Source organism: Hyperoodon ampullatus (genome assembly GCF_949752795.1).
Source record: "Hyperoodon ampullatus genome assembly, chromosome: 1".
Lineage (NCBI taxonomy): Eukaryota > Metazoa > Chordata > Mammalia > Artiodactyla > Ziphiidae > Hyperoodon > Hyperoodon ampullatus.
In genome coordinates this window covers 203,663,107-203,690,095 of record NC_136914.1, presented here as the reverse complement: position 1 = coordinate 203,690,095, position 26,989 = coordinate 203,663,107, and the positions used below count along the sequence as shown (strand labels likewise).

The window sequence follows — 26,989 nt, the reverse complement described above, 5'->3', positions numbered from 1 at the left end:
CTCTCAGCCTTCAGTTCCTTCCACTTCTGTGAAGTGGAGGTGCTGTTCCCTGTCCCCTGTGGGTCTGAAGAGAGCACTCTGGCAGCTGCAAAGCACCTTCACCGATTCCTGGGCCTGCTAAGTCCTGTGCCGGCCTCTTCCTGCCCACAGTGTGGTCTCTGTCCACTGAGCCACCTCTGTGGGAGCGACGTGAAAACCCTTTCTGACTTGTTGGGCATCTCCTGCCCATGGACCATGGTCACTTGCTGCTCAGCAGGCCCCCGTTGAATTCCTGACCCTAACCCGCCAGCCCCACCATGTTCCCAGGCCCCAGTGGAGTCTGAGCACCCCACATCCAACCTGCCAATCCCACCTCTGAGATAAACACCCCTGGGCCCCGCACCCTCCTGTCCTCCCCACCGCCAGTGGCCCTAGTCCAGTCCTCATCACTCCTCTTTGAACAAGGGCCAGGGCCGCCATGTACAGCCATGTAGGCTCTGCCCTGCATGCCTCCAGGGGGCGCCATTCTTGTGGGCTACAATAAGAAATACAACCCTCACAGGTATCCAACATGGCAGCCCTGACAAGGGTGATCACTCCCTCCCCAACCCCTGCTGTCCCTGCTTCTGCTACCTCCCTCCTCCATCGCAGCTGGTATTATGATCCTGGGTGAGGAAGGAGAGAAAGCAAAATGAGAATTAATCCTGAGCATAGCTCTGACGCCAAGGGCCAGAGGGACAGCTGGGGGCAGGGCTTTCTCCCTATACTTTAACATACACTATGACCCCTTAAAATCCCCATTCTATGGATGAATGAGTTGCAATTCAGACTGGTTAACCAACTTGCCTGAGGTCACACAGCAATTAAGTGGCAGAGCTGGGACCTGAACCCTGATCTTCCAAAGCCACATCCAGGGTCCTTTGCCCTACTCAGCAGCTAACACTAGAGCTCATTTTCCCCAGGAGCCCAAGATGGCAGGCATAGTGGGGAAAGGCTGTGTGGAGGAGGTGTTGGCCAGTCCCAGCCAGGGGAGCAGCCACAGCAAAGGGCCTGAAGATGCTGGGCCTGTGAGCTGCACAACTGCTCTCCCAGTGGCCAGCGGTCCTGGATAGAGCCCCAATCTTGCCATCTGCTCCCAGCAGAGCTCCCAGCGAGGCTCCCCTTAGTGACAGGTTTACAGGCGTTTCGGGAGCCACGGTGGGAGCACCCCGTCAGGCGAGGCTGCTGCTGACACACTGGAAGCTCCCCCACCCCATCCCGGCAGCCCATTCCTCCTGGGCATTTATGAGCTGCCAGACACAAGCCTGGCCAGCCCTCCCGGTGACCCTCAGCCAGCGCCGGACCACATTCCTGCCTCTCGGTAGGGTCCCAGGCAGAGATGCCAAGATACAATGGAGCCTCCAGAGTGACCTTCCTACTGCTCCCACCCACACTCTGCCCCAGAACCAGCCTGGCAGAGCCCCGGGTGCCCAGGCTGCGTTGAGCTGGGCTGCCAAAGAGAGAGGGAGGGAGCAATGACAATTGACAATAACCAACCTCTATGTGGCTTAACAGGCAGTGTCTTCATTACACTCCCAATGACACAGGTCCTCAGAAGTGAAGTTACTCACCAAGGCCACCCAGCCAGAGTAAAGAGCCCCGATGTGAACCCAGGCCTGCTGCCTCCAAACCCAACTCTGAGACCCCATTTTCCTCATCTGTAAAATAGGGACCATGGCAGACCTTCCTGGTATTCTTGCAAGGATTAAAGAGATGCTGTATTTAAAACTAATCTAGTAAGTAGCTGCTATAATAATCGTTATTAATAATTCTATTAATTATTAATAATAGTTGCTAATAATTTTATTATTATTGTTGCAATTGACACCAATCTGTGCTCTCCTATACCTTTGCTCAAGATATGTCCCCTGCCCCGCGTATCCTCTCTCCCTGTCCCACCCACACCTCTCCAAATCCCACCCATCTTTCAAGACCCAGCTAGGTCCCACTATGCTCAGGATCCCAGTATGTTCTGAGCCTGTGGACCTGAATACCAGGGCTGACATGATCCTTTGCATCTCCAATGAGGGAGGCTTACCTCACGTTCTGGACAGGACAGGGCAAAGAGCACGAGCCCTGGAGGCAGGAGACAGCGGTTTCAAAACCTGGCCATGCCACAGACTTGCTATGTGACTCTGGGCAAGGTGCTTCACCTCTCTGGACCTTACTTTCTTTCTTTGTAAAACAGGGTCATCATAGCTGCCCTGCCCACCTCTCCAGGCCACTGTGAGAACCCAGTGAGTTCACAGGTGTGAAAGAATGTTTCAGACTTTAACACCTGATTCCAACATAAGGTATTATTTCTTATAAAAGCAACCACCACCACCACAGGAAATGATCTGTTCATTTACGCCCAGTGGGACGCCAGACACTTCTATTTTAATTTATCCCAAACACCCTAATCCCGGATTGCCAGGGTGGTCCTGACTTGGGGCTAGTTTACACACAGTCACTGAACAGGGCTCCCTCTGGGAGAAAAGCTTGGGAGATGCGGGAGAGCAGGTGGGGGAGGGCCCTGAGTGAGAGAGATGAATGTAAAACTACACAGATGTGAATTTCTCTGGGTTCCCCCTCAAGGGGCCCACCTCCCTCACCTGCCTCTAGCCTCAAGGGCTGGCCTAAGCCCCTTTCTCTGCTGGGAACCATTCCTTCCTCCTTCCCACCTATAAACCTGCCTTTCTCTCACTCTTCCTTCAGACCTTGATTTTAAAGCCCACTTTCTCCCAGAAGTCTCTCTGATCCCCAGACCAGGTCCAAGGATCCCATATGCCCCTAAGAGAGCATCCATCACCCAAGCAGCCTTTTCTCAATTCTGGATCCTCCACAGAATTAAGCCCAAATGCCTTGAAGCACCCACTATATGTAATGCACTGACTTGTTTTCTTCACACCCAGAATGGTTCTGGGCATGTGCCATCCTTGGTAGAGGTCGAGTCACTCAGACCATTTTCTGTGCTCTGTGGTGCAGCTCTCTGGCTAGGAAAGGCTTCAGGGTTATTTGCTTGTCTCCCTGATGGGCTGTGAGCCTCCCGAGGGCAGAGACCATAGTCTTTTTTTTTTTTTACTGCTGTTTCCCCTGGGCCTAGCTCAGAGCACACAGCAGGTGCTCAATAAAAGCCGTTGACTGAACTGCTACTGTTCAGTTCTTCAATCCACTGATAACTGGCAAGTGTCCAAAGAGCACCTACTTGGTGCCTTGTCCTTTCTGGTGTCCTGTGGAGAAATTAGAGAAAGAGGGGACCAAAGGGACAGCTTCCTTCACTGCCCAGAACCAAGATCCCACACTCCGTGTCTGACTACAGCCCTGCCTGCTCCAGAACCTTCCAGCACTCCCCATTTGCCTGCAGGAAGAGGGAGAAAAATCGCGAGGGTTTTTTTTCCTATATCAGGCACCAGATTCCCTTCTTGTACAACCTTGTCTCATTCTCCCAAGCCCTGAAAGTTAGGGATCTGTGGGAAGCAGCCTCGAAGATGCCCCAGTGATCCCCACCTCCACCTCCTGGCAGTCCCTTGTAATCCTATTTGTAATCCTCTCCCCATGGGTGTGGAGTGGACCTAGCAACTAGCTTCTAACAGCTGAAGTAATGGGACAGGACTCCCAAGACTGGGTTATAAAAAACCTTTGGCCTGGGCTTCCCTGGTGGCACAATGGTTAAGAATCCTCCTGCCAATTCAGGGGACATGGGTTCGATCCTTGGTCCAGGAAGATCCCACATGCCGCAGAGCAACTAAGCCCGTGTGCCACAACTACTGAGCCTGAGCTCTAGAGCCCGCGAGCCACAACTACTGAACCTGAGCTCTAGAGCCCGCGAGCCACAACTACTGAACCCATGTGCCACAACTACTGAAGCCCGCGTGCCTAGAGCCCGTGCTTCACAACAAGAGAAGCCACGACAATAAGAAGCTCGCACACCGCGACAAAGAGTAGCCCCAGCTCACCGCAACTAGAGAAAGCCCGTGCACAGCAATGAAGACCCAACACAGACAAAAATAAATAAATAAAATTAATTAATTAATTAAAAAAAAAAAACCTTTGGACTCTCTCTTGGTTACTTTCTCTTACCTCTCTCGGGTCACTCCCTCTGGTGAAGCCAGCCATGTAAGGTAGCCCTGTGGAGAGGCCCATGTGGGAGGGACTGGGGACCACCAGTCACCATGTGAGTAAGCCTGGATGTGGCTCCGCCTCCAGGCAAGCCTTCAGGTGAACCTGCAGCCCCAGCCAACAACTTGACCGTAACTTCACAAGGGACATTAAGCTGGAGGCACCTAACTAAACCGTGTCAAGACTCCTGACCCACAGAAAATGTGAGATAATTAAATGTTTGTTTGTTTGCTGTTTTAAGCCACTAACTTTTGGAGTAATTTGTTGTGCAGCAGTACAGATCACTTAGTTCCATCTTATAGATAAGGACACAGAGGCTCTGAGAGGTAATAACTTGCCCAGGGTCACACAGTTTAGTAAGTGGTGGAGCTGGGCTCTGAACTCAGATCTGTCTGGCTGTGCAGCCATCCTCACTGGGCCACAGCTAGCTGGCCAGCATGCTCGGTCCCCTCTGCCCTACATGAACGCTCCACTCCACCCTGGTCAGTTTCTCCATGACCTCTGCAGCCCCCATGAACATGCCTTTGTCATTTAGGGTTAGGGGCCACGTTAGCACCCAGTCATCTGTCCCAGAGAGCTCGGCTATGCGTACAGCAGGTCCTGCTGCTCCCTGGAAGACCGAATGAATCCACAGTGACGAGGTGGGCAAAGGAGAGTGGCAGAGAGTGGGCAGGATGGGCACCCTCACGGCCAAGTTAATCTCCACATGGAGCCTCCTGCTCTCATTCACTCCACGGCATCCCAGTCTCTGACGTTTCCAGCAACCAGATGTGCGTAGAGATGTGTCTCCCAATATCCTCACTTCAGGGAGGGAACCAGCCCTCCTCCTCCCCCTCCCCTACTCCCCCCTGCAAGATTCCAGAAGGAAATTCCAGATGATAACCATTCTGAGTTCAGCTCCTGGTCCCTGTCTTCCCAGCGCCCTCCCCCCACCCAAAGCCCCCAAGCCAGGCCTGAGAGAATGAGGGGGAGCATGGCTCAGTCACATAAATCCACACACCACGCAGACCATCACCCTCAGTTCCCCTGACGCAAATCCACACTCACCCGTGTGCACGTGTGTGCATATACACACAGTGGGTGTGCGCCTAATGTGGACACAGCACCCAGGGAACGCTCAGTCCCGGGGGCCTCCCAGGGCTGGAGGAGACAGAAGATGCAGTCTTGGTCCTTAAAGGCAGACAGGCGCTTGTGTGTACACACTTACGAGCACACACGGGCCTGGAGGAACCTTCGGGGAAAACTTCACATTCGTTTACAGAGTGCTCGCTGTGTACCAGGCGGGCTGCCTTTTATGCCAGTTAGCTCACTTACTCTTCCTACAGCCCTTCCAGGTAAACCTTCCCACCCCCAATTTATGAAAGTGGACACTGAGACTCAGACAAATAAAGGCACTGACCCCAAGTCACACAGCCAGGAAGAGCAGAACAGGATTCAAACTCTCACCAAGAACACGCTTCCCACTCCCTCTCCAGCCCTACCTGGCCTGTCACCAAGCTCAGGGCTCACATCTTCCACCCCATCTGCCCCCCCAGGCCACCTGCAGCTCCAACTGCGATGTGGTCCAGCAGCCCGGGGCCCGTACCCTATACTCTTCCCTCTTACTCGGTGACCAAGCATCTGCTGGATGCCACCGGGTGCCAGACACTGGGCTGGGTGAAGAGAACACAGAGATGGATCAACCTGATTCCTCCCTCCCCACTGACCCTGGAGCCTACAGGCACAAGTGGGGTGTGTGTGTATGTGTGTGTATGTGTGTGTGTGTGTGTGTGTGTGTGTGTCACATATGTTCAAGACACACCTGCCACGCTCTGGGGAGCTCACCTTGGCCTAAAACTCCAGAGCTGCTGCCGGGAGAGAGGAGGCTCCTTCTGTGCTAATCCCAGATCTCCTAAGTCCATGTGATGGCCTGTCCCCTGCTGCCTGAGTGAGAATTAGGAACCCAAGGAGGGGAAGCAGGGAGTTAGCTGCCGAAGGATGAGGTCTGGATTCCCTCTGAGCCGCTAACTACGCAACCTCAGTCAGCCATTTCCCTTTCTGAGCCACAGCATCCCCTTCTGTAAAAGGACAGCGGGAACCAATCTCTCAGGTCCCTACACCCCAGCATCTAGGATTTGTTGGTCCAGAGACCTGGGGGTGACATGTGTGTCTGGGCACATGTGTGTGTGTCATCCGCGTATCAGTCCCTCAGCAACGGGCCCATCCCTTGCCCTGAGGCGGGGGGAGGAGCATTAAAGAAAGTAAAGGAGGAGGGCAGGAAAGAGGAGGGGAGGGTTGGGAAGGAGAGGGGAGGGGGCTTCCCAGGATCGGGGCTGCCTCCCTCTGTGCTCTCCCCACCCCCATCCTGCCCTAAAGACGGGGAGCAGCTCTGGAAATCTGCCTGATGAAAAAGATCAAGCATGTAACTGCTGAAACCATTTTCCAAATGAGAATTAATCTCTCCCAAGGGTCCCCTGCCAGGCTGGTCTCAGAGGAGCCGGACTCACCACCACCAGAGCACACGTGCGTGCACACACACACACACACACACGACTCACGCAGAAACACTGACCTCTACAGAATAACAGAGTTTCACAAATGTGAAACTGTGTGGCCGCTCACACATGGAAACGCGGACACAAAATATTCAGTCTCTTAAATATGGCACAGATAGTTACACATTACGCGGGTATACACAGAAAAAGACCTAAAACACAGATACACACGGTCTGCAGTCACCAGAAACATAAACAGCCAGGACACGCCCACAAACACACGACTAGATACGCCCACACAACCCCTCACCTCTCACTGTAACCCAGCAACCCAAAATCTCTTCGGCTCCAGCCAAATCAAACCCCCAAGGCTCACGCGAAAATACCATCAGGAGCCATGTAACTAGGTCCTCAGGAGTCAGGCTGCTGAGAGCACCCCTGAGGAGTGAACCCCCTGCATCTCCCACGTCCCCCAACTCACCTCCCAGAAGGGGGTGAAACCAAAGCCACCGGGGCAGCCAGTGGACAGGTGTGGGGACACGTAGGTACGGACATGGCTGAGGACGTGTGTGGACACGCATGCAGGGTCCTGGCTAAGGGGCCATGTGGGCACAGTCAAACACCCCCTCGCTTATTAGTGTTGATGGCGGGCTGAGGCCGGGGCCAGGGCCAGCTTACAGGGGACCCAGGCTAAGGAAGGTGGTCCAGGTAAGCGGTTGGAGGCCACGGCAGATGGGGCATTGGATCAGCACTCACCCAATGGCCCAACTCCTGGAGTTCTCAGTGCACCCCAGGCTGTCCTCCTGTCCCCGTTGGGAGAGGAAGGAATAGGACCCTGGCCTCAGAATGCCTCTCCGCTTTGGCTTTCCCCTGTGTTAAGTCCTTATTCACATGGTCTCCCGTAGTCCTCACAATACTCCTATGAGGATGCCACTATCATTAGCCCCATTGACAGATGAGAAAACCAAGGCTCAGGGAGACACTTGCCCTTGCTACCACCCATGTGTATCTACTCCAGAGCATGAGCTCTTGACGGCCATAGGCCATCTCGGGTAGTCTTGGGGTCCTCAATCCCCTCTGAATCCTGCATTCTAAGGCAGCTGGAGGATAGTGTGCTGCGTCCTGAGCCTGTTCTGAGGGCTTCTCTGTCTTTCCCAGGCCACTGGCCTGCCCAAGTCTGACTCCAGTGGAAAATGACAGTCGGCTCCAGACCCTCTGCCAACAGGCTCCACTGGAGCCAATGAGCCCAAAGAGGTGCCCCCACCCCACCAGGCCCAGGTCATCCCAGTCTGAGTCTCAGGCCAAGGCCCAGGCCACTGGCACTGCCTCTGGCCAGCTCCGGATTATGTGTCTTCCAGGGCCTTCCATCTGTCACTTGGCCCTCTGGGCCCAGGACGAAATTCATTGCCTTTTAAGAGAGACAATGATTTGCTTTTCCCGTGTCTCCTTCCCTGCCTTTTTCTTTTTTAATTAGAAATTACTCTTTCAAAGTCCAGGGCCTGGAAAGGGGAAGTCACCTGGTCACCAGTCCTGGCCACAGCTTCCCATTCACTCCTGCCACCACCCTTCTTCCTTCCCAGCCCTTTCCCGGTTCCCACTGAACCCAGCAGACGGAGACTGCCCCACCTCCCAATGTCCTGCCCGAGGAGGGGAGGAGGGCACACAGGGGAGTGTGGCAGGGACCCCCCAGGGTCAGCCCACACTGTCCTGGAGCCAGCCAGTTTGCACAGGAACCCCAACTACGAGGGCCCAGTGATGACAAAACAAGTCCCTGGGAAGGCCTTCCCTTCTGGGTCTGGTGCCACATCGGCCATGTTACTCCCAAGACCACAGTACTGGGGCCAGGCAGATGAGGGGACAGGAGCAGGGGCAAGCAGGGGCCACCCAGTGCTCCTTCCTTTCACTGCTTCATCTGCCTGCCTGTCGGTCTGAGCACAGATGTGAACCCCAGGAGTCAGAAGTTCATTGACCTCCTCGGCAGAGCACACGCTTTGAGAACTGAGATCAGGCAATGTGGTTTGCACCCCTGTGTGCTGAGGCACAAGCCAGCACAGGTACCTACCCACAGACACCTCCAATGCACACTCATGAACACAGACACACACACACACACACACACACACACACAATTCTTGCATATACGCGTGTACCCACACATCTCTCCATGGCTCCATCATGGAGCACAGCACTGACCTCCATGGCCCGCATCCCAGAACCCACAAACAGGTCCCCCCAGCTGTCTAACTGTGGTTTGCCTCAGCTCTAGGAGAGGGGAGTATGGACACTGGGACCTCACATCCCCCCTGGATGCTGAGCAGCACCCTGGGGAGGTAAGAGGACAAGGAGACTTTGTGGGGAGACTCAGCTGTCTGCCCTCCTGCTGTCTGCCACGGAAGGACCTCTCTTCCTGCTTGTCCCAGCCCCCCGTGCCTTCCCCCCGACCCCAGTACCTGTCACCCAAAGGCACCCCCTCCCACGGCCCCGGAGCCCACCGAGGAGTGAAGAGGCAGGCAGCATGGCCATGCCCTCAGCCCTGGTGCCCTTCGGCCCCAGCCTCCCCAGGTGGTCCCCAGGCTGTGGACGGGCAGACCCTCAGGCATCAGCTAGGGTCTTACCGTGGAAGGTGCTCCGGGTGATCTGTCCCCCCATCGTGGGCAGCGGGTAGCACGGCCACCTCCGTTTGGCTGGCTGGCCTCGTCACCGAGACGCCCTGGCGGCCAGCTCCCCTCCTCCGGGCCCCCCCCCTCCGTGGCCAGCAGCAGCCGGCATGGCAGGGCCGAGCCTGCCCCTCCCACACGCAGCCTGCCGCCCGCAAGGCCGGCCACACATGCACACACGCCCCTCTGGCCCCGCTCACGGCTGCCTCCCAGCTCCCACCCACTCCCGGAGCCTCCCCCACCTCCCTGCGCTGGTACAGGCAATGGGATCTGTCATGTTTATTTACATAAGGAGGAGGAGACTGGAGGCTTCCTGAAATAGCCGAGCTCCAGAAAGCACTGGAGATGCCCCAGCCAGAGCAGGCAGACACACACACGGACACACACACACGGATGCACACATGCACATTCCCTATCACACACCTCATCACACACACACACGCACACGCACACAACCTCACCATTCACCCAGGCTACAGTCATTCACATGCCATTCTGCACCTACTACATGCAGACACTGGGGGAGACGACAGGATGCCATGGTAAGCAAGACAGACCTTGTCTCTGCCCTCAAGGGGCTTACAATCTGGCTAGTGCAGCTTAATGACAAAGAGCTGCCATCACTCCTATCGTCTTCCAGGCTCTACTGCAAGTGCTTTACGAGTATTAACCCCTTTGGTCCTCACAGGCTGAATGATGAGGTCAGCATATGGTTCTTATCAATAGGTACCATTATTATTACTATCTGAGAAATGAGATGAGAAAACTGAGACAAAGAGATTACCCACCTAGAAGGTGGCAGGGCTGGGCTGCAAACCCAGGCAGTCTGGTACTGGGATCTACACTTTTACCCCCACACTAAACCATTCCTTTAATCACAGACATACAAAACACACACCAATATACACAGACCGCACTACCCGTCTATACTACATCACAGGTATATGCACAAACACAGACTGATGAGCACTTGAAAGCATTCACCACTGTGCACACAGCCACCTACTGCCCACCAGCACACATACCTACACATACACACCTCACAGTGTATACCCACAGCACACGCTCACTCCCACAGACTCACAAAGCCTCTGGAGAAATCCTGAGGTGCAGAACCTGGCACCTCACACTCGGCAGAGAGGGAGAGGTGCAGAGAGGGCAGTGGGCGGTGGAAGGGCAGGCCCCTCTAGCCCTAGGCAAGCATGTCGGGATCCCAAGGCATCACCAAGAAAGCGGCCGCCACGTATTGAGCGCTCAGCGTGCAGCACACACTGCGTGCACTGTCTGATTTTTATTCCAGGTGGCAGGGGCTTCTGTTATGTCCATTTTACAGAAAAGAAAGTGGAGGTTCTGAGATGCTCAGGTTACCCAGCAGGTCAGAGGCATAGCCAGGACTCAAGCAGACAATCTCCCAGACATCACCCATCAGAGGCTCTCCCAGGAGAACAGGACAGCTCCCTCCTCCCAGGCCCTGGCTCAGCCCCAGCTCCTGTCCCCAGGGCCAGGGATCTAGTTTTCCAAGGAAAGATCTGGGTGGGACAAGATGAATTTGGAGAGGTGGGCAAGAACCAGAAAATAAGAATCTTGTAGGCCATGGTAGGAAGCTTAGAGTTTGTCTAAGTGCAATAGAAGTAACTAATGAGAAAAGAGGAGAGTGATATGATAGATTTTTTTTTTAAAAAATCAGTCTTACTCCTTTCATAGAAAATAGGTTGTGGGAGGGTCTAAGAGTGAAATAGGGATATCTGTGGAGGGAAGGCTAGTGGGCAAAGGGGTGGGGCTGGGGAAGGAGCCATGGGAAAGGCAGGGGCTGTCCTGTACCAGATGGAACTCAGAGACCTGCACGCTGTGAAGGGTTGTGTTGGGCCCCGCGCCCTCAGCTCAGGACCCTGCTGCTGCTGTCATCCTGAGTGGGTCTGGGGGAGGGGAAGAGAGGGGGGAGGGGCATTCGGGATAGACCTAGGGTCACCAGCCAGAGGGCTGGGCAGGCGTGGGGTGGGAGAGCCCCCAAGCCCACAGTGCCACACCCCCTCAGACCAGAGGCCTGCCTGAGACTCCTCTCTGGGAGAAGCTTCAACACCCGATTCCACACAGAGCGGTTCCTTTCTACAGGTACGTGTGGCCACATGTACACACACATACACAGTCAGTGGCACACGTACCCAGTTCCTCCGGGACAGGGAGGCTAAGTCAAAACCTGACCGAGAGGAAATAACCCAAATGCTTTTTCTGGGGTAAATAATCACAGAAATGGCAAAAACAAGGCCTTATTGTGTGCCAGACAGTTCTAAGCATGTTACACATATTAACTTGTTCAATCCCCACAACAACCCTAAGAGATCAATTGCATTCTTATGCCCATTTTACAGATGAGGAAACTGAGGCAAAGAGGCTGCTCTGGAGGCTGTTCCTACAGCAGCAGAGTCAACACCCCTCAACCTGTCTGCTTTTAAATGCACCAGCTAGGCCCTTCCTCACCAACCCCTCCCACTTGGCCAGCCTGGTCATCCCACCTACACCCAGCACTGGGAACCCCTCTTCTGGGAAGCCCCGCTAGGGCCCCTGGTGCAGACTGAGTCCCCCTTCTTGGAGCCTGTCTCTCCTCTGAGCCCGAGCTATGCCTCTCCCAACCCCCTGTCTTACTCTACCCTACACAGGGACAGCCATAGCCTAGCTGTGGCCTTACCTGCTTGCCCTGGCTTTTTGGATGCATCTCAGCAATTCAACATGACCAACATTTATTGAGCACCTACTGTGTGCCAGACACTAAGCTATGCACTGGGGACACCATGGTGATCGACAGTAGACAGGCCCTGGCTCTTGTGGACTTACAGCCCAGAGGGAAACAGACATTTATCAAGTAGTATAGTGAGGAAGATACAATCACAATTCTAGAAAAGTGCTCTGAAAGAAAGCGGGGCTCAGGGCAGGCTTTCCTGAAAAGCAATAGTGAAGGGTAAGGAGGCACGTCTCTGTGTTGTGGAGGTAGGTTAGGGGAGAGGGTGCTCCGGGGAGTGAACATAACATGTGCAAAGGCCCTGTGGCTGGAGGGAGCCCAGCCCATTCAAGAAGCAAGGTTTGTATGTCTGGAGCAGGGACAGCAGCAGAAGCCTGGGAAATTTTCTGGGGGCAAGCCAAGGGGGCAAGGGACAAACCAGGAGGGCCTCAAAGAGCAGGGTGAAGAATCTGGCCTGTCTTCAGTAGGGAACCCCTGACAGGTTTCATCAGGGGGGCAACAAGACCAGGCCTACACTGCTGAAAGGTCACTCTGCCATCCAGCGTGCAGAAGGCACGGGAGGGGGCAGAAGGCACCAGGCGAGAAAACAGCGGCAGTCACGGGGTCAGGCCTGTCCCTGACTCGGCCTGGCTCCTCGGGCCTCGTGTCACGCCTGTACAGCGCTGCCTCTCAGAAAATACCTCACCCATGGAACTGAATCTGCGTAATGCTCTGGAGACAGGAGGGGGGGGAAGTAACCCAGCAGGGATGGATGGGGGCAGGGTGAGCCCTTCAGGTGAGCGGTGGTCCTCACTCTGGTCACATGAGTGAGAATGGAGAAGAGAACTGAGACACGGCCTGGGCGGCCCCTGAGCCTTCACAGCACCATTGTCCGAGGGGTTTTCTAGCAGATTTCCCTGGGTCACCATTGTCCGAGGGGTTTTCTAGCAGATTTCCCTGGGTCCTGTTTCCTACAAATCCACTTCCGCAAGTTAAGTGGGAAGTGGCAATGTCCTGTGTCTGAGGGTTTCCCCCTGCTGTCTCCCCAGGGCAAGTGTCCAGGCCTTTACAGATGACGTGGCAGCCAGCGCTGCACCTCTTCTCTGTTTTATTCATTGGTACATCACAAATTTTCATTTGGCCAAAGCATTCTGTTACTAAAAGGGGCGAGAGAACCACTGACCTATATCACTCATTCATTCATCTCGCATTCACTGAGTGCCAACTATGGACCCACTCGTGAGCGAGACCCAACTTCTGCCCTTCAGAAGCCAAGCAGGAGCCACGCTGGGATCAAGGAATGAGGTTCCTTTGGCTCTGGCTGAATGTTTGCAGTGCTTTGTTCTGCAGCCAGAAAGGGTGTTAAAGGGGGATATGAAAGGGAAATCTACAAGCAAATCTATGGAACTGACTACAAATGCCACCATTTATTGAACAGTTACTGTGTGCCAGGCGCTGTGCGAAGTATTTCACACACCTAATCACACCTACCCCCCACCACATCCCCGCAGGATTATAATCATCCCCATCTTGCAGGCTACAAAACTGAGACAGAGAGGTTACACTGACATGGAGTTCGAAGTCTACTTGAAGTGGAGTTCAGCTGGGTAACACTCAAGGCAGAGTTCAAACCCAGATCTGCCTGGCATCAAAATTCACGCTTTATCCAGAAGAGGTCAAAGGGCAGGGACTCTTCTTGCTTGGGGAAGAGAAGACAAGGGGCCAATGACCTTCTCCTTGAGGAATCAGAAGGGTTCTAGGTGGAGGCAGAACCTAGGAATTTCCCAGTAGACAGAGGGTGACCTCCCAGGAATGGAGCTTAAATGAAGGCAAGGGAGACCGTGGACTCGCACAAGACTGGACTTCCCACCTTGCTAACAGGAGAACCCAGCCTGGAAACCTTGGAGAAAGTAGACCCGTCTGTGACCTGGGCGGCTGTAGTCCCTCAAAGTGCACAGGCCCAAGGCAGGCCTGCGTGCCCTTGGGGAGCAACCTGGTCTGACAGAAACCCTGCCCAGGCTTCGGAGAGAACCCCTCCCTCTCTGGCTATAGCCCCCGCTGCTTCTGCCCTCTGGCCCCATCCAGGGAACCCTCGCCCCCTTGGCTCTCTGGGCCCATGCAGCTCCTGAGACCCTACCCCCCTTAGGACCCCCCTCCCCTCCCTGCCATCTCCTGTCTCCTGAGCCCTCTCTGCCCGCCCTTCTTCCCTCCCGGGTCCCATCATGGTCTCCGCGGCGAGCTCCCCACCTCAACCCTCCCCTCACCACATCCTTTCTCATCGACATCTCCCAAGGCCCAGCACCTCTCAGAACGTAAAGTCTAGTGCAGACCCAGCAACTGCAGAATCAAACCTGGGGGAATTCCCTGGAGGTCCAGTGGTTAGGACTCCACGTTTTCACAGCCAGAGGCCCGGGTTCCATCCCTAGTCGGGGAACTAAGATCCCACAAGCCTCTCAATGTGACCATAAGTAAATACATAAACAAACATACAAACACAATAAAACCTGGAACAAGTTCCCTGGACAATAGAAACCATCCAAATCGCAGACTCCAAGCTCTCTGCGGGGGAGGAGCCTCGAGAGCGTTGGGTCCAGCCACTGCCTTCGGGTGCAGCAAAGGAGGCCTAGTAAGTTGTGGATTTTCCTGTGGTCGCACAGCGGGTGGAGGGTAGGAGGACTGAACGCAGGTTTAACGTCTTCTGGTGTTTAACGCGACCTACAGGTCAGGGCATCGGAAGGCACGGAAGACTGGACAAGGAGAGGGGATAACTTCTCTTTAGGAGGGGGAACAGAGGGGCCTGGTAGAAAGAGAGGTCAGGGAGGGGAGGCACCCCTGCTGGGAGGAGCTGGGAGGCCCCCCTGGTTGCTATAGTGTCTTCTTTTTTTTTTTAATCAAGAACAAGGGATAATTTGATTGAGCTGATGAGTCACCTGGCATATGGGGCTTAAGGCCAATGTCCCTGCCTCATTAGACTGGGCTTGGTGCTGGAGAATGGGGAGCAGGGAACCCCCCCATACACACAAGCTTCGTCCCACGCCCAGAACCAGGATGCGAGTGGAGGCCGCTGCCTAGAGCCCGGGAGAGCGAGAGCGCGCATGGAGGTGAGGACAAAGCCGCACAGGGACAGAGAGCAGAGCGGGAGCTGCGGCTGCAGGGAAACCGGAGCCAGGGCGCTCGCGGGGCATCCTCGGGGGCTGGGTCAGGTGCCCCAGCAGTGACAGCTGCCAGCTGCCCAGGATGATGGGAACACAACAGGTGCAGAGGCGGGGGCTGGGGACTGAAAGGGAATATGAGCAAACAGCCTGGAGTTGGGCGCCCCTCCCAGGCCCCAGGCCCAGCGCCAAGCAGCCCTTTCTCAGATCCTCCGAGACTCCTCCTCCTCCCCAGGGCTTGGGCCCCAGGTCTCAGGCCAGCCTGGACTAGACAGAGGGGTCACCGTCCATGCCAGGCAGAAAGGACACAACGAGGAAGAACAAGGTTTCGATTCCCAGGACAGGGTGTGCCCGATGGAGCCCACACCCACGGAAACCCCAGCTGGAAACAAACATTTGCCTGTGATAAGATCTATGTCCCTGGCCAGATAGGGTAGGTGATGTGCCACCCACCTGTGTGGAGGTTGGGAGCTCTGGTCTGGAGGTCAGTCAGGCAAGCTCCACTGCCATGTGACTGGGCAAGCTACAGAGCTTTTCTGAGGCTTGGTGCTTGGCTCAACAAATAATAGTAACTATGGCTGTTGATGTGTTGTTCAGGGACCCAGAGAACTCAGGAATCCAAGGAGAACCTGGAGGAGCTAAGATCTTCACCCCAACCTCAGAGAGGAGTGACCTAGGATACAGAATGTGAACACAACACCGAGTATATATGTTACACCAAGGAGAAGAAAGGGAGGACCTGCCTCCATAGGTAATGACCTTCATCATCACCATCACGTACTATTTACTTAGCACTACACCCCTTGCCCCAGTTCTAAGCTTTGCATGTTATTGCACGCATGCCTTTCACGCAAATGTCATCAGAGTGCTAGGTAAGAGTGGGTTCTTCTAAGTAAGCAGAATAAACATCGTCCTTTGTCACCCCGTTAGCGCTCTATTTTTGTTCGGGTGGAATAAATTTCAAATGTGAAGCCATCCCAGTGATCACAAGTGATAAATTACCAGGTTCTGAACTCATAAGATTTGCTCCCTAAATTATAACCTTGCTGAGGAAGGTGGGGAAGGGCAGACAATGAGACATTGAAGGGGGAGGTGAGGCAGAGAGATGGGGAGACCCAAGGTGATGCAGGAGATGGGACACATGCGCCGGAGCAAGACAAGAGCCTCGTCCGCCGGAGACGCATAAACACACTCGACTGATCCCCCCGCGCCTGCTGGATTATGAGGGAAGCTGGCAGCTAATAGCAGGAGGTTAAATCCCTCCTCCGCAGTCAGAGACCACCCTCCCCACCCCTCCCCCTGCCACACACACTCCAACACACCCCTCCAGGGCTCATGGTTCAGCCAGGTCTCCGGGTGCCCTTTCTGGTCTCAGCACCCGGACAGCTGGAGCCACCCCAAGGCGGGGAGGCCCCCCTCCCCCGGGCCTCCTTCGGCCCACCCTCCTGCCTCTGAGAGTCCACTTCCTCAGGCTCTCTCCTGCTTCCTTCCCCTCCCAGATCCGGTCTACTGAGGGATGGCAGAGTCTAGGACCAGCCGACTTGGCCCCCAGCTTTACTCCTGTGCCTTGACCCTGCCTCCTGCCCACTGCCAGGGCCTCTCCCTCCAGCACTTGGGCTTAGGCATCAGGCACTAGTGGGCATGAGAGAGTGATGGTGCAGGACCCCACAGGGGCCAGGCTCCGGGGTGCTGCCAGAAGGGCCACTGGCAGCCAGACCCCTAGGATCTGACAACACCAAATACTATTCATTGCCACCACTTACATGTGTCTACCCCAGGTGCTTCACAGGTGATGGTGAAGAGTGGGCTGTGGAGACAGACGACCTGGGTTCAAATCCCAGATCTAACACCTACTTGGTGCCTGTGTTCTCAGTTGAAAATTGGGTTGACAATAATAGTGCCTACCTCATAAGGCTACTGGGGTATGAACCGAGTTCCCACGTGTGGTGTGCTCAGAACAGGGTGGATGCACAGGAAGTACCATGGCCGTGGGAGCGCTACTGATGAGACACTTACAGACCTGAAGTCGATACAAAGGCACTATCATTGCCCCACCTTATGGATAAGGAACTGGGACATGGAAAGGGGAGAGTTGGGATCTGACCTCAGGTCAGCTGGCCTCCAGAGCCTGCACTCAGGCAGTGCATGGTGCCCCTCCCAGGAGGGCAGGCGGTGGATACTGTCCAAGCGAATGATCACGGGTACAGCCTTGGTGAGGACCAGTGACCATACAGGGCCCAGGCCAGATCAGGGTGCAGGGGAGGGGCTGGTACTCAGGAAGCCTCAGCAGAGCAGAGAGGCTGAGCTGTGAGTCCCAGGGGCTGTCGGAGGGCAGGTGGGCCCTGAAGTCCCGGAATCCCCAGTCCAAGGAAGAGGCCTCTGCCCAGAGCTGCTCTGCCAGCCGCCTGAGGGCTTCTGCCTCTCAGAAGTCCTTAGTCCCCCTGGGCCTGGCTGCCCCTCCCTCCTCACCATGGCCTCTGACCTGGTTCCCCACTACCCATCAGTGCGAGTCCCAGCACCTTCTCCTCCTCCTGCAAAAATTAGGTAGAAACTAAAACAAATAAGTAGCCAGATCAATTAAGAAAATTACATTTGCTGCCAGCACCTTGAAACACCTGCTCTGGGTCCACAGAAAGAAAGGGTAGCACTGGGAACTCAGCACCTAGATGAGGAAATGGAGGCTCGGGAAGTGGAATACTGCATCCAGGTCACACGCAGCTAAGCTGGGATTTGGACACACATCTACCAGATATCAGAGCACAAGCGCTGGCCTCTCTGCTGTGTGGCCTCTTGCAATAACAACCCAGCTTTAAAAGCTACAGAACACTTTCACGAAAATCTTATTGGATTTGCAGAAGCCCCTGTTAGGTATACCACAGGGCAGATGTTCATCCCTTTCAACGGATGAGAGAAACAAGCTCAGGGAGACAGAAATGAATTGCAAAAGCTATATAGTGCCAGAGCGGGTCCAGAACCCAGACCTCAGACTCAGGAGTCCAGGGCCCTGGGCTTTGTCTACTACACAGTGCTGCCCTGAGAAAAGCCACTTTCAATTAAATAAACACAGCATCAGTCCGAGGGGCCCAGGGTGGCCACAGGTGCAAATGTAAAACTTGCCGATCCCGATATTAGCTGGCTCTGGACTTCGGCTGTGTTGTACCCACAGTCACTGTCCTGCCCTGCCTGGGTCCCTGCACCACCCGCAGACCTCGCCCCAGCCGAGCTCTGGGCCCACTCCCATGCTGGGGGGTGAACAGGGGCTCTGAGTTCTGGGGACCAGATCTTTACACCACGCCCATGTGCAAAGGGGAAGTGGGGATTAATGCAGAGGGGCACCTGCCCTCACAGGCCTGAGACACAAACCTGAAAATGCTCTCAAAAGAGAAAGGGGATGGCAGGTCCTTTTTGGGAACAGGGGGCTCAAATTGGCTCTGAAACAGGGGCTTCTGTTCACACAGAGCCAAAGTGAGTGGCTGAGCTGTGGTCCAGCCACTGAACTATGTCAGCTCTGCACCCACCACTCAGGGGCCATGACTGGAACACGCTGGCTGCAGAGCCGGGCGCAGGACGCCCAGGCACAGAGGCACCTGTGAGTACTTGGGTCTATTCAAGGCCTGTCAAGAGAGGCCTGTGGCTCTCATGCCCACTGAGCCCACAAAGGGACTCAATTTCCTGCCACTACACCTCCAGCCCTACACCCTCACTCCAAACCCAGACATTCTCACATCACATCATCGGTCAGCCCCACAAACAGGGGCTCTTGTCCCTAAAGGCCTGGGGAGACCACGAGCACGCGGCTGGCTCAGTGCTGGCTGCTGCTCCCTCTGGAACCAGGGCTCAGGTGTGGATGATGGAAGGTGACTGTCGGGACTGTGGTCTGCCTGCCTAAGGGACTGACCAAAAAGGGTGGCCACCGCAGGGTGCATGCAATGACAGAAAACCCATTTTCCTCCCTACAGCTGTTTCCTGCCGCTGCCCCATCTCCCAATTTGTACCTTCATCCGTTGCTCCACCTTCCTTTCCTCTCTCTCCAGTAGCATATTCAGGCTCCTCCTCCAAGATGCCACACCCACCCTCCCTCCTCCCAGCTGCTGGAGCCCCAGGTCAGACAATCCACCAGCGACCCCAGCAATGCACAGGGTGGACTCTCCAGCACCAAAGTTTAGAGAACAAAGCCTTCCCTGAGAGCCAGGACTCCTGGGCTCCAGGACTCCTGTGGCCCATGCTAAAGCTTGACCAAGGCTTAGGAAGGCCTGCAGAAGCCTGCGTGGGTCTGGGGAGCCTCAGGGAGGGCAGCCTCTTTTAATGTCTGCACAGGTTCCTTCCTCCTGCTGGGGGTGAGGGCTCCAGGAGGTGGGTTAATGCTGCTCCTGGGTTGGGTCCCACTACTAGGCGAATAGGAGCAAGGATCTCTCCCCAGAAAGCCCCCTTCCCTCTCTAAAACAATGCCCCACCCACCCATCACAGCCTCAACCCTGCTTAGCTGAACCCACTTCTGCCCAGAAAACAGGTGTTCTCAGCACCAATTAAGGGAGGTGGGCTGCATTAGCCTTTGTTTGGAGGTCTGTTTTTACTAGTCATGACACCACCTCCATAGTTGCTGTGTGACCTGGAAAAAACCAATCTCCTCTATGGGCCACAGTTTTCACATCTGTAAAATGGATGCATTCGACTTATGTATCTTTAACTCTAAACCAGGAGTTCCCTGAAGCAGGGATGTGGGAGGGGAATCATTTGGGGAAAGGCAATCAAGAATTCCCCCCCACACACCCTTCACCCCTGCTTTCCACCAGGGTCTGGTGGAAAACCAAGGATGGGCCAGCATGCTCTAACTTACTGCTTCTCAGTCCCCTTCCTGACCCCACCCAACACAGGTACCTCCCCAAGGTTCCATGGCCTGGTTTACCACTTGAGTTCTACTAGCCAGGCCACAAGTCTGGTGTCAGCCTCAATTCCCCCAGCTGGGAAGTCACGGTGTCCTTCTATAATCCATGCCCTGGCTATTCCCACAGTTCAGGCCACCAGCATCATCCTGATCTGGACAATTGTTTCCATAGCCTTTCCCCTCCTCAGGGCTGCCAGGCTGACCTTTCTGCCTGACTGATCGGCTGGGTCACTGCCCAGCTCAGAGCCCACAGTGGATAAGTTCAACCCTCCTTTGGGGAGCATTCAAAGTCCTCTGTGAACCGACCCCAGCCCATGCACCTGGCCTCACCTCAGGCTGTGACGTCCCCCAGCCCCGAGCACCCACACTCTGTGCACTTGAACCATCTGTGTCCCAGAACGTAGCTGCATCACACAGGTCCATGGCTCTCTGAACATAGTTCCTCTACCTGGAACGCCCCACACCACACCCGTCACTCAAAAACTCCTACCCTGGGGCTTCCCTGGTGGCGCAGTGGTTGAGAGTCCGCCTGCCGATGCAGGGGATACGGGTTCGTGCCCCAGTCTGGGAGGATCCCACATGCCGCGGAGCGGCTGGGCCCGTGAGCCATGGCCGCTGAGCCCGCGCGTCCGGAGCCTGTGCTCCGCAACGGGAGAGGCCACAGCAGTGAGAGGCCCGCGTACCGCAAAAAAAAAAAAAAAAACAAAAAACTCCTACCCTGCCTTCATGTCTCAGCTGGGAGGGCTCCTTCCTCTGAGGTCATCCCGATGCCCCGGGGCAGACTTGGCCTTCCACCTCCAAGGCATACCTGTGCATTTGTGCAGCCTGGGCCCTGCAGTGATGCCAAGGGTCCCCTTCCCATACTGGGAGCAACTGAGAGCAGACAGGTGTCTTTTTAGCTCTGGATCCCCAGCACCGAACATGGTGGGCACTGGGTATGCTCAAACTATATTTTATGAAGGAAGCAAGAAAAGGAAAGGAATTGGAATATGGAAGGAAGAGAGGCCAGGGCTAATGGTGAGTGGTTCTACTTGGCCCCATCTGACTCTTCTCCAGGCTCCAGGCCTGAGGCCACCCTCCCAGCCACAATGCCCTAGGCGGACCCAGTGGTACCAGAAGGCAACAAACTGCCTGCCCCATGACCTCACAGCCCCCCGGGTGGCCCTCTTTGTTCCCTGAGTTCTAGTGGCAGCACGAGCCAGTGTTCACTTTGGTAGAAACAGCCAAGAAGCCAAGCAGCCAGGTGTGTCCTGGAACACTGAGGAACCAGAGCCTTATCTGACCATCTTCCCTGGAGGCAGCGGGAGAGCATCCACCAGCCCCTAACCCCCCACTGCAGGACTGCACAGAGAAGACGCTGAAAACCACGCACCTGACTCCTTCCCAGTCTCTCCCGGATTAAGGCAGCACGGGGATGAGCCCCTCCAGCTCGTTTACATAAACCACTTATAGCAGCGCATTCAAATCCCACGCCATCCAAGAAGGAAAAAAGCCCGCTGCAATTGCCCGTGGCTCCCCAGTCGGTCGTTTTCCCTTCTCTTTTGTTTTCTACTTTAAAGGCAGGAAGCTGTGCTCCGGAGCAATCTTACCCTGGCTGCTCCTGGCAGCAGAGGAGCTGAACTTTCCTTTCAAATTGAAGGAAGGCGATGAGGAAACACCCCTCAGGTGTCAGTGACTTAACCGTTTGCAGTTACGAGCATCCATGAGCTCATTCAGTCTTCTCAGTGACTGCAGGAGGCAGTTCTTGTCAGCCCTCACTTTACAGATGAGGAAACTAAGGTTCAGAGAGGTTGACTTGCCCAAGCCACACAAAACTACTAAGTGACGGGAATGAACATTGTGGCTGACTCCCCAGCATCTATTCTACTCCAAGATGACAGGGGTTCTCCACCCTGGCTATACATTAGCATCACCTAAGGAGGTTATAAAACTACTGTTGCCCAACTCCTGATTCCAGACCAATTAATACAGAAACTCTGAGGGTGGGACCCAGGCATGCGTGTTTCTAAAGGCTCTCCAGGTGGTTCTAATGTGAAGCCAGAGCTGAAATCCGCTAGTATAAACCAATCACAATGGTTCCGTTCCCCTTGCCAGTGATTGGGTCAAGTATGGCCATGTGACCCACTTCTGGCCAATGAAGCATACTGGGAAGTCTGCAAAACCCCTCTGAGAAAGGTTTGCTTGCTCCTCAGAAAGAAACACAAGAGGGGTCATTCTTCCTTCTTTAGATATTGTGTCTGGTTGTGATTCCTGGGACTGCTATGGCCATGCTGCTACCAGCCCAAAAGGATGCCAACCCATGGACGGCAGAGCAGAGAGATGGAAAGTCCATCATCCGTGACCTCATCTTAGAGCCCAGACTCCACCAACCCTGACACCCACCCACCTCTGGGCCTCCTGTGATCTGAGATAGTACAGCTCTTCATTGTTTAAGCCAGTCCAGGTCCACATTTGTTACTTGCAACCACGGCCTCGAGACAGCAGCAGTCACCTTCCCCGTATCCTCCATCGCCGTCATCCCCTCTCAGACCATCCACCACAGGAAGCATAACTGACTGAGGGCCCCAACTCTGGAACTCTGAAATCCATCCCAGAGTTTGCTCCAAGGCCTTGCTTCCCACAGCGGCTCCCAGCCAGTGACTGAGTGGGGCAGGGAAAGTAAGGCAGGCCCATTCCTGGGGAACATGGGATTCCTCTGACCAGTGACTATGGCTTGGGCTTGAGGACTCCCCAAGGGCCTTGAAGAACTTTCCTTAGACTTGCACTGTCACCTAAAATGCTTCCACCAAACTTTCTTCATTACCTCTCTCCTTCACGCAGGCTTACTTGCACTGAGGTCTAATGGCTCATCCAGCCTCTCCTCATTTCCTTCCTATTTTTCCTCACACAGACATTTCCTCTATTTTAAAAATTATTTTTGCATGTTTACTCCTCTCCTGATGTCCACTTAATAATACCTGACCCGCGTAACAATGGACCTTCACCACTTCATGCCTGGACCACCATGAGAGCCTCCTAAGTGGCCAACCCACCTTTGAGTCCCCTCCAGCCCATCCCCAATCCTTCCTACACAAACCCTGCTACTCCCCTACTCAAAAAACTTCAATCATTTGGGAGTTCCCTGGTGGGAGTCTAGTGGTTAGGATTCTGCACTTTCACTGCCATGGTCCGGGTTCAATCCCTGGTCAGGGAACTGAGATCCTGCAAGCCACGGCCACACAGCGCAGCCAAGAAAAAAGAAAACTTTCAATCATTTCTCATTTCTTACGCCATCAAGTTTAATCTCCTCTGCCTTTCTTTATAGGCAACGGCTGACTCAGACCTGCCCCACCAGCCAATCCTGTTGTTTCATTTACACACCTGGAGGGCTTCCCCATGTGGGAGCAATGCTGGCTATTTGCAGGGCAGAAATGATTGACACAGCCCACTCCCAATGAACACCGAAGCTGCCCAAGATCTGAGTACCAAGTCTACCCATTTCCACAGATGTTCTCAATGGCAAAGCCTCCCTCAGACTCCCTCCCATTTCTTTACCGCCCCCCCACCCATGGGATATTTAACAAGAGAAACACATTTTACACACAAACAGTCCTCCATCAACAAGAAGCAAATCCTCTCAAAGACTGTTACAATAATGAAAATGACTATTATTCAAAATAATAACAATATGAAGAGGAGGATGATAAAGCTGAAGATGGTTGTGATGATGAAGAAAACAGTAGTAATGATAATGTATGAAAAGCAGGAATAAAAAGTATTCTAACAATATGATCTCGATGATATAAATATATATGCAAGTAGAACTGACTTCCCCTTGACTCCTTGCCATATTAACCAAATTCCTTTAGAAACTGGATTTGCTAGTAACAAAAAACAGGGATAACATAGACTTTTAAACACATAAGGTGTTTCCTCTCACATAGAAGTCTGCACGCATGCAGCCCAAGGCTAGTGTGGCAGCTCTGCAGTCATCAGGGACCAGGCTTCTTCTATCTTTCTACCCCACCATTCCAAGGTTGCCTCATGGTCCAAGTTAGCTGCTGAAGCTCCAGCCACCTTGTTCATATTCCAGGTAGGAAGCAGGAGGAACACAGAAAACCAAAATCAAAGGACCTACATCGGCTATCTGCCCCTCTTTAAAGGAGACTTACTCAAAGTCCACCCAACAATTCTAATTTACATTTCATTAACCAGAATGTAGTCACATGGCTAAACCAAGCTGTAAGGGAAGGTGGAACATCTAGTCTTTTCACTGGACACATTGCCACCCCAAATAAAAACTGGGACCTCAGCTGTAATGGTGAGCTCCATTCCCTCTGGAACACATGATTGATGCCACAGCACATAGACTTCAAAACTGGTGAGGTCTTCCCTGGTGTGGCTGTGCACCTGCTGCTCCCTCCAGCTGAACTGTATGCTCAATACAAGAAGTTGTTTATGAACTTGTTTATGACGGGTTGAGATGCCAGAAAACTATGTAATTTATTTAAATATTACATAAAACGTATCAAAAGTCTCTTTTAAGAGAATGAAAAGAATGAATGAAAAGAAAAGCCACAGGGAAAAAATTACTACAAAGTACATATCTAATGTAGAATCTAGAATATATAAAGAACTCTCAAAACTCAAAAGAAGACAACTCAATAAAAAATAATAGGCCAATGAGAAAGAAGGAAATCCTGCTGTTTGTGACAAGTTGGATGAAACTTGAAGGCATTATCCTAAGTGAAAGAAGTCAGAGAGAGAAAGACATATACTGTATGATCCCACTTAAATGTGGAATCTAAAATAATCAAACTCAGAGAAACAGAGAAGAGAGTGGTGGTTACCAGGGGTTGGGGGTGGGGGAAATGGGGAGATGTCAGTCACAGGGTACAAACTTCTGTTATGAGATTAGCGAGCTTGGGGATCTAATAAACAGCATGGTGATTATAGCTAAAAATACTGCATGATATACTTGAATGTTGCTAAGAGGGTAGATCTTAAATGTTCTCACCACAGAAAAGAAATGGCACCTGTGTGACCACCACAAAAACAAAATGGTAACTATATGTTGGGATGGAGGTCACAGCTAATGCTATGGAGGCAATCAATTTTCAGTATATAAATGTATCAAATCAACACGTTGAATACCTTAAACCTACACAATATTATGTGTCAATTATATTTCAAAAGCTGGAAAAAATAGTGGACAAAAATTTCAAAAGACACTTCGCCAAAGTAGATATACAGATGGTAAATAAGCATATTAAAAAAAAAGTGTTCAATATCATCAGTCACTAGGGAAATGCAAATTAAAACCCTGGTGAGGTACCACTACACACCTATTAGAATGGTCCAAACTAAAATGACTGAGCATACCAAGTGCTGGTGAGAAGGTGGAGAAATTAGAACTCTCAAAATCTGCTGGTGAAAATATAAATGGTACAACTATTTTAGAGAACAGTTTGACAGTTTCTTTTAAGTTAAACATACACGTACCATATGATCAATCCATTCCACTTCTAGGTGTTTACCCAAAAAATCAGGAAATATATGTCCATACATAGATCTGTACATAAATGTTCTTAGCAACATTATTTGTAATGGCATAAACTTGAAAAGAGGCCAAATGCCCATCAACGGGTATACAGATAAACAGATTGTACATCCATACCATGGAATACCACTAAGCTATAAAAAAGAATGAACTATGAATACACATCACAACATGGATGAATCTCAAAATAAGTATACTGAGTGGAAGAAGCCAGAGGAAAAGTAGGTACATTCTATCTCATTCCATTTACACTGAACTCTCAAAAAACGCAAACTAATCTTTAATGACAGAAAGCAGATCCGTGGTTACTTGAGTATGGGGGCAAGAGGCAGGGAGGAGTAGAAGAGAGGGATTACTAAAGGCACAGGAAACGTATGAGGGTGATGGAAATGTTCATTAACTTGATGGTGCTAATGAATATATACGTATGTCAAAACACATCAAATTGTACATTATAAACATGTGCAGTACGCATATTGTATGTCAATTATGTTTCGATAAAGCTGCTTTTTACAATCCATTAAATATGGAAGTGAGAGGAGGGGTGGGGAAAGAAAATTGTTGTTTCTGTTAAAAATAAGTTGAATCAGTTCCTCAAAAAATGAAAAACAGAATTACCATATGATCCAACAATTCCACTTCTGGGTTCATACACAAAAGAATTAAAAGTGAGGTCTCGGTCTTCCCTGGTGGCGCAGTGGTTGAGAGTCCGCCTGCCAATGCAGGGGACACGGGTTCGTGCCCCGGTCTGGGAAGATCCCACATGCCATGCAGCGGCTAGGCCCGTGAGCCATGGCCGCTGAGCCTGCGCGTCCAGAGCCTGTGCTCCGCAACAGGAGAGGCCACAGCAGTGAGAGGCCCGCGTAGCGCAAAAAAAAAAAAAAAAAAAAAAGTGAGGTCTCAAATGGATACTTGTACACCTATATTCACAGCAGCATTTTTCACAATAGCTAAAAGATAGAAACAATGCAACACAGATGAATGAATGAACAAAATAATAATTGAAATATTATTCAGCTCTCAAAAGGAAGAAAATTCTGACATATGCTACAATATGGATGAACTTTGCAAACATTAGGCTAAGTGAAATGAACCAGTCACAAAAGGACAAATACTGTATGATTCCAATTATATGAGGCACCTGGAGTAGTCAAATCCATAGAGACAGAAAGTAGAATGGTGATTGCCAGGGCCTGAGGGCAAGAGGGAATGAGGAATTATTGTTTAATGAGTATAGAGTTTCAGTTGGGGAAGATGAAAAAGTTCTGGAGATGACTGGTGGTAATAGTTGCAAAACAACGTGAACGTATTTAATGCCACTAAACTGTACACCTAAAAATGGTTAAGGTGGCAAATTTTATGTTTTGTGTATTTTACTACAATTATTTTAAAAATATAAACAATAAAAAAATAAGTTGAATGCTTTGAAAGGGTTCTCTAATTGCTG

The 26,989-nt window shown here is 52.6% G+C and overlaps 1 protein-coding gene across 2 annotated transcripts in view; it reads right to left on the bottom strand.

Moving 5' to 3' along the window:
* The window catches only part of NEURL1 (neuralized E3 ubiquitin protein ligase 1), a gene marked incomplete at both ends in the record, with an annotated part of 79,898 nt that overhangs the window by 23,124 nt on the left and 29,785 nt on the right, over window positions 1–26,989 (bottom strand). Inside the window, one exon of one of the 2 annotated variants that reach the window (XM_079705122.1) lies at window positions 9,209–9,242. The exons of the other annotated variant lie outside the window; for it this stretch is intronic. Coding sequence (XP_079561248.1) covers window positions 9,209–9,242 — 34 coding nt within the window. Of the gene's footprint in view, window positions 1–9,208; window positions 9,243–26,989 lie in introns of those variants that run through there. 2 annotated transcript variants of the gene reach the window in all.